This window comes from Haliaeetus leucocephalus, unplaced genomic scaffold, assembly GCF_000737465.1.
Source record: "Haliaeetus leucocephalus isolate CR32 unplaced genomic scaffold, Haliaeetus_leucocephalus-4.0 Scaffold172, whole genome shotgun sequence".
Classification (NCBI taxonomy): Eukaryota; Metazoa; Chordata; class Aves; order Accipitriformes; family Accipitridae; genus Haliaeetus; species Haliaeetus leucocephalus.
The window spans coordinates 1220210-1228514 of NW_010972608.1; the positions used below are offsets into that span (position 1 = coordinate 1220210).

An 8305-nucleotide genomic window follows, 5' to 3' on the forward strand; every position below is an offset into this window, starting at 1 on the left:
AGCAATAGCGTTCCTCAGAAACAGTTCTCTCCCACGTTCTTTGAATTGCAATCAGTTGTGCTCTCTTTTCTCCCATAGGGGAATACAGGCCTCTTACTTTTCTTCCAAGTTTCAAAAGCATTTTGAAGCTAAAGCCTTCGGAGTGTGTTGGGGATTTCAACATCTCCATTCTCTTACCAATACTTATACTGAAGCCAGAGCAGCCGTAAACCTATTTCAAAGAAATGAAAAACTGTATTTTCTCTTCAAGCGCTACACCTTGGAGCTGGTTGAGTCAAAATATATTGTTCTTACTGCTTCATGTAATTTACTGCTTTGTGTACTTACTGCTGTAACTAAAAATTGCCTATCTGATAAATGGCTTCTCATCAGAGAAGATCGAACTGTCTCAGCTCGTTTTCTGTTAATGTATGTTCTTCCTGTCAGGGCAAAGAAGCTTTCTTTCATGAAAATGGAAGCACACACTGCTTACGGCTGAAATTTAGCTGTGTGCTCTACCAAAGATCTACAAATAAATAATTTCATTAAAATTATTTTGTTCACAAGCAGAAAAACAAGCTAAATTTACCGAGTGATTCATTCTAAATAACTGGCTGCCTGTGAAGTACAGTGACAGGTGATAGCAACAGGCTCTGGAAGGCAGGTTATACATTTCATAAACTGGCATATTTTGTGCTTGAATTTGCTCCAAAGAGTGCAGCTACCCTCACTGAGAGATATGGATCATCCTTTCCTTGAAATAAAAATGAGGGTCGTTTTGTAGAAGTAACGTAAGATTTTATATAAACTTTTGTTTGGGTATCGGTATCATAGCAGGTTGGAGTTTTTGGCTGTGCATTCCCAAATGTGTATTAAATCAGGAAAGAGAGCAGGTTTTTTTCACGCAGCAAACCTGAAGGCCCTTGTGTTCATGTTTAAACCTTCACTGAAGTGTTTGGTGTCCCCTATGACAGCACCCAGGAATCCCCTTATTCCATCTTTGCCCTGTGTTGTTTCAGTGTTAAGATAGCTTTTTAAAAAGAATAGATACTTAGAGGAAAGTAACAAGATTCCATGTTTTGTTATTTAAAGGAAGTAGTAGTTCAGCCTTTTGTTTGCAGAAGATCTCCTTGTAGGACTCCTCTATATCTCAGACTCTCTAAATCAACTTCTGAACCTGAAGAGTGCAAAATGAGATCCTAAATAGTGTAACATAAACCTTGATAGTTGTTTAACTTCTGGTTTGTTTTAAGTTGTATCAATCTTTAGATGAGAAAAGGGAAAGGCAATTTTAATAGGCTTGTCAGCTGTGTTCGTATATAAGTAAACAGAAATACAATATGAATTGGGAAGTATAGTTCTTAGCCTAGCTTATCAGAAGGTAATGCAGCTGGTTTTCTTCCTCTGGAAAGCTTCAGTGCACTTGTAGAACTCTGTGCCTGGGCACTGAGAAGGAGACTTCTTGGTTATGGAGCTTCACAGCACTTCTAACCTCTGCATGCCATTGTGCTGTGTTCTCTGGGAGAAGAATATCTCCACACAAATTGTGCAGGTGTGCAGAGATTAAACAGCATTTCTGGTTTTGAGTCAGTATAGTCCCTTCTGTATCTGAGAGATCTTCCAAGATTAGGGCTGCTGTTTGCATGTTAGATGTCATGCATATCACAAACGACAGACTCGCATATGTTAGACCTCCAAAATATCTGGGGTTTCATGGCAACTCACGATAAGGAACATACTGCTTGTCCAAGGCCTTGTCTAAGTATGCACAAGTCATAGTAACCAGATTGAAAAAAAAGAGGCCTTTCAAAGATAAATAGGAATGTAAAATATTATACATTAAAATGGGAAATGAAATGCCCATTTCAGTCTATGTAAGTACTCCTTTGCCTTTTGGGGTTGTTTTTTGGCCTTATATTAACAAAAATACAACTTTTGCACACCAGAGATGGCCAGTATTAGACAATATCTGAATTTTAACTTTGGAAGAACAAAGTTACCATTAATATGGGAGGTTGATATAGCTTAGCTAGAATACAATTCTCAAACAAAATGACAGTCAAGTATAGTTAAATAAATAGGATGCCAGAGATGGGCATGGTCCTGGTTTCAGCTGGGTTGGAGTTAATTTTCTTCCTGGTATAGCTGGTATAGTGTTGTGTTTCGGATTTAGTGTGAGAACAATGTTGACAACGCACTGACACTTTAGTTGTTGCGAAGTAGCGCTTAGATCCTAAGTTAAGGATTTTTCAGTTTCGCATGCTCTGCCAGCAAGCAGGTGCACAAGAAGCTGGGGGGGAGCACAGTCAGGACAGCTGACCTGAACTACCCAAAGGGATATTCCACACCATAGGATGCCACGCTCAGTATATAAACTGGGGGGAGTTGGCCAGGAGGGGCCAATCGCTGCGTGGGCATTGGTCAGCATTGTGCATCACTTTGTCTTTTCTTGGGTTTGGTTTGGTTTTATTATTATATACCTTTATGTTACAGTTATTATTGTTAGTATTATATTTTATTTTACTTTAGTTACTAAATTGTTTTTATCTCAACCCATGAGTTTTAGGTTTCTTCTGATTTTTCTCCCCATCCCACTGTGAGTGGGAGTGAGCAAGCGGCTGCGTGGTGCCTAGTTGCTGGCTGGGCTTAAACCATGACAGGCATTTACTTTTAAATGTGTATTTCGTAATGTGTACTTCACTCTCTTGCAGGAGCATAAATAGGCAGTAAGAAGAGTGCAACGGACCACAGAGCACAGGATGGGTATCTATTTTCTTCTGTTAATTGTAGGGGTTTGCTGGGCACAGTACAACCCCAATACTCAGGCTGGGAGGACGTCTATTGTACATCTCTTTGAATGGCGCTGGGTGGATATTGCTCTTGAGTGTGAACGCTATTTAGCTCCTAATGGATTTGGAGGAGTTCAGGTATGTCTGTTCCTATCAGTAGGTAGTAAAATTGCTACATAGATGATAATTTGTTTTTCAGAGAAAATGTTCAATTCACCAAAGGACAGGTACTGAGAAAGAAAAATAGAAATGGGTAATGGAAGTAGTAAATGCTGACAAATATATTCTTCAGCCATCATCATGTAAGCGTGAATTTATTTCATTGCTCCAAAGTGCATCTTTTGCACTCTGTGCTATTACATTTTGATGAATTAGAATTGCATATCACTGGTTAATCTTTTTTTTTACTGCTGTGAAGAGTAACCTACGTTTATCTGCTTGATATTATTTAAATCAAGGGAAGCTCTTAAGAGCTGGATAAACATAAAATGAAACTATGACTGAGAAAACAGGCTCTCAAAGAGAATACCAAAGGGTTGAAGGTTTTAAATAAATAAATATAAAAGGCTGCTAATTGTGTTCACCCAAAGTGGCATGTTTCTTTCTGTAAAGCCTAGTGTCAGAGTAAGCCATTAAGAGACCCTCCTTTGCAGCAACCTGGTGTGAGCAGGCAGAAATGGAATGAACACAGGTTCTGGTGGAGGTGTGTCAATGTGAATCTGTTCTGTCTGAACAACAGACACATGTTCCTGTGGAACCAGTAGTATCAGATGGGTGGGGTAGTATGGCTGGAGAGCAGTCACCTATTAAACTATTTCAGTTTGTTTGTCAGATTGCTCAGGAAAAATTGGCGAGAGAAGTCTGCCTATCTCTTGTAACCCAGGAGTCTGCAAGTTGGCCTCAGTGAGAACTTTCCCATAATTTTCAAATACCACATCTTTTCTTTGCAGCCTTCTTTCAAGGCACAGGCCTGATTGATTTTAAACTGATTTCTCAGACTATGGTATACACTTGGATATCTTTTTAATCCATGCTGTGACAGGGTCTCAGAAAGTTTTTTCAGATGCAGACTTGCTGAGCTGGTCACAAAGGCATGGCAGCTAAGTAGGCTGCAGCCTAGGAATCTTTGTGAGAAATGGTGGGACTAGGTGGTTATGCCCAGAGACTTGGAGGTAGCAGCAAAAGCTTGTTGCCTTAAAAGTATCCTGGAAAGAGTCTATAAAAGGAAGAGGTATAGCTTATCTGGAAACTATGACAAGTCTCACGTCAAGAACACTTTTATGCAAAACATTACGGAAATGGGAAGTTAAGATCAATTTTAAGGGCAGGATGTTATGTCAGTTGTTCTGCAGTCACTTCCTCCCTGATTCAGGTCTATCTCTACTGACCTAGTCCTTCAGATTTCAGACCCTTCTTTTGATCTTTGAGGCCTGCATTCACGAAGATAATTAGGACACTATGTCCATGGACATAATTTTTATAGTATGTTTCTACCCACTGAAGATACAGGCCTAAGTCTTTTATTTTCAGCCTGGTACAGTGTAGGCAGAGGATACTGAGAATCTACATGGGTTAGGTATTGTGTCTTCCATTAAACGGACCTGATTTTCTATTTTTATATACTTTCTCTAACAATACTGGGCAAACAAATAAACCATTATCAGTATCCTGTTACCAAGAGACACCATCTTATTCACAGATTTCACCTCCAAATGAAAATGTTATTGTTACTGACCCCTGGCAACCATGGTGGGAAAGATACCAGCCCATCAGCTACAAGCTGTGCTCGCGATCTGGAAATGAAACTGAATTTAGAGACATGGTGACCAGGTGCAACAATGTTGGAGTAAGTGGTTTGAAAACCTTCTGGTGTTAACAATGCAAGGATATAGACAACCAGTAATTTAAAAGCGAAGACATGGTAGCACTGAAGTGAAGGTGAGGGTTTTTTCATAGAATCATAGAATAGTTTGGGTTGGAAGGGACCTTTAACGGTCATCTCTTCCAACCCCCTGCAGTGAGCAGGGATATCTTCAACTAGATCAGGCTGCTCAGAGCCCCATCCAACTCAGCCTTGAATGTTTCCAGGGACGGGGCATCTACCACCTCTCTGGGCAACCTGTTCCTGTGTTTTGCCACCCTCATTGTAAAAAATTTCTTCCTTATATCTAGTCTAAATCTGCCCTCTTTTAGTTTAAAACTATTACCCCTTGCGCTACCGCAACAGGCCCTGCTAAAAAGTTTGTCCCCATCTTTCTTATAGGCCTCCTTTAAGTACTGAAAGGCTGCAATAACATCTTCCTGGAGCCTTCTCTTCTCCAGGCTGAACAACCCCAACTCTCTCAGTCTTTCTTCATAGCAGAGGTGCTCCAACCCTCTGATCATTTTTGTGGCCCTCCTCTGGACCCGCTCCAACAAGTCCATGTCTTTCCTGTGCTGAGGACTCCGGAGCTGAGTGCAGTACTCCAGGTGGGGTCTCACCAGAGCGGAGTAGAGGGGGAGAGTCACTGCCCTCGACTTGCTGGCCACACTTCTTTTGATGCAGCCCAGGACATGGTGGGCCTTCTGGGCTGTGATCACACATGCCTGCTCATGTCCAGCTTTTTATCCACCAGTACCCCCGAGTCGTCCTCCACAGGGCTGCTCTCAATCCCTTCATCCCCCAGTCTGTATTGACACTGGCGATTGCCCCAACCCAGGTGCAGGACCTTGCACTTGGCCTTGTTGCACCTCATGAGGTTCACATGGGCCCACTTCTCAAGCTTGTCCAGGTCCCTCTGGATGGCATCCTGTCCCTCAGGTGTGTCAATCACAGCACTCAGCTTGGTGTCATCTGCAAACTTGTTGAGGGTGCGCTCGATCCCACTATGTCGTTGATGAAGGTATTAAACAGTACTGGTCCCAATACAGACCCCTGAGGAACACCAGTTGTCACTGACCTCCATCCGGACATTGAGCCTTTGACCACTACCCTCTGGATGTGACATTCAACCAATACCTCATCCATCGAACAGTCCACCCATCAAATGCTTCTCGCTCCAATCTAGAGAGATGTTGTGGGGGGACCGTGTCAAAGGCCTTACAGAGGTCCAGGTAGATGACAACCATAGCTCTTCCCTTGTCCACTGATGTAGTCACTCCATCATAGAAGGCCACTAGGTTGGTCAGGCAGGACTTGCCCTTGGTGAAGTCATGCTGGCTTTCTCAAATCACCTTCCTGTCCTTCATGTGTTTTAGCATAGCTTCTAGGAGGTTTTGTTCCATGATCTTCCCAGGCACAGAGGTGAGGCTGACAGGTCAGCAGTTCCCAGGTTCCTTTTTTCTACCCTTTTTAAAAATAGGTGCAATGTTATCTGCCTATCTGTTGAGATGGATGTTGTATCACCATTGCTGTATATTAATAAAAGAGAAATATTTTAAATAAAATGTTGGCAGAAGCAAGCAAGCAGAAAGAGGGGGCATAGGGCAGGAGGTAAGAGAGAGAACGTTAATTAGTGGTGCCTTGGGAAGTAGCTTTCTCAAATTGAAATGTGAATACTATTCTCTAGGTACATATTTATGTGGATGCAGTAATCAACCATATGTGCGGAACTAATGCTGGTGCTGGCAACCATGCTACTTGTGGAAGCTACTTCAATGCAAAGACTGAGGATTTTCCAGCTGTGCCATATTCTGGCTGGGACTTCAATGATGGTAAATGTAAATCTAGAAGTGGAGACATTGAGAACTATCATGATATATCTCAGGTAAACCTAGAATTATAAATATATTTTTCATGTACATCCATTCCTGGGCTGTGGATTCTTTGCTCCCCTTTACTGTCAGACATTTTTAAAGAACAAAACAAAACAAAAACCCTCATGGAAAACCATCCAAATTGATAATAGAGGTTAGTGTTGCTATCAGGAACACCACTTCTTAAAGGGATAGCTCTACTTGAGCCAATGGCTCAATTTCAGATTTAGACAAATGTGCTTAGATACTTTGTAAAGACAGTTTTAAAGCTCATAAAATCTATTTAGGGATTATCTTGTGTTGGGTTTTTTGTGTTTAAAAGAAAAAGTAGGAGTTATTACTTGCCTTTTATTGTAATGTGGAAGTTTTCTTTGGTCTCCATTTCAGAAGATAGAGGTTAGAATTTCATAAAGAAGAATAGTAATGCTAAAATCTTGAAAATCAACCTTCTGTTTAGAGATTTCTCTTCCTAGGAGTCTGTCTGTTCCTCTGTATCAGATTACGAGGTCAGGACTTTAAAACTACCACAGAATGAAAAATTATTTTATAAAGAAAAATACCTATCTTTCTTGAATAATGTCTTATGCCTTTCAAATGCATTTGATCTTTCCTGAATCTGAGTTGAGGGGAGATGGGTTTTGGAGAAATGACAGAAGGGGAGACTTTAAATGTCCCTGAATTCTTGAGCAGTTCTAAAGGAGCATCTTTATAGCCAATCCTTTAGTACAGTTTGCAACACAGGCTGATGCACCTTGCTCTCTCCAGGCAGATAGCCATGGAAACCCATCGTGAGATTTATTAAAAAAAGCACTTCAGTATATTCAGTGTATGTTTAAAGTATTCTTTTGATGAAAATTGATGCCCATCAATTTTCAATTTACTGGAAACAAAGACAAAAAGCGGACCAAAACTAGGAGTTTAATGTTTTGTAAGGCTATAATAACTCAAGATCTTTAAAAGATTTAGAAATGTAATTTCTAGAAACCTTTTCTACATCAGAGAACAAACGCGTGCACTTGAAATAGTAATGAATCTGTTCCTTAATACACTGTAGTAAAAATAATTTATCATATTCTTGCCCTATACTTTCATTAAAAAGCTGATTATAGATTTAATGGTTTGATGCTCTGTTATAATCCTTCAGCACCTACAGCTGTCTAAGCTGGGTGAATGCAGACTTCTTAATACACCTTCTGTGTAGATGACGGTGCAAGATAACTGTCCAAGGCAAGGATATGCATGGTGAACAGTGGCTAGTGAAGGTTTTACTTGGCATTGTCATGTAGGTAACAAAATTAAAAATGTATGTAGAAAACTACATTTAGTTTATTAGGTGAAAAATGTTTCATTTCAGAATTTTTATATAGGTCCGTGACTGTCGCTTGGTTAGCCTTCTTGATCTGGCCCTAGAGAAGGACTACGTACGCTCAAAAGTTGCCGAGTACATGAACTACCTCATTGATATCGGCGTAGCAGGCTTCCGAATTGATGCTGCCAAGCATATGTGGCCTGGGGATCTGAAGGCAATTTTAGACAAGCTGAAAGATCTAAATACGAAATGGTTTTCTGCAGGAGCAAAACCTTTCATTTACCAGGAGGTAATCTCCATGTTTTTTTCCTTTATGTTTGTCTTTGCTATCTCTTTTACCTTCCTCCTTCAGAGTATGGGCCGTAATACATCTTCATCCAACTTTACGCCAGAAAAAGCTAGCCATTTCTTTGGAGCAGCCCTGCAGACTCAAGTAGTTTTGCTTTTTAAAATTGCCTCCAGAAGAGATTGTGATTTAACTTTACCTTTTCTT

At 40.6% G+C, this 8305-nt stretch overlaps 1 protein-coding gene across 1 annotated transcript in view; it reads left to right on the plus strand.

Moving 5' to 3' along the window:
• The first annotated feature begins 2690 nt into the window (after positions 1-2690).
• LOC104829419 (pancreatic alpha-amylase-like) overlaps positions 2691-8305 on the plus strand; it is a 6854-nt gene continuing 1239 nt past the window's right edge. The window contains exons 1-4 of the mRNA XM_010563643.1: positions 2691-2906; positions 4468-4614; positions 6317-6514; positions 7871-8245. Of these exons, the coding sequence (XP_010561945.1) occupies positions 2739-2906; positions 4468-4614; positions 6317-6514; positions 7871-8245 (888 nt within the window). The 5' untranslated portion in view covers positions 2691-2738. The remainder of the gene's footprint in view (positions 2907-4467; positions 4615-6316; positions 6515-7870; positions 8246-8305) is intronic.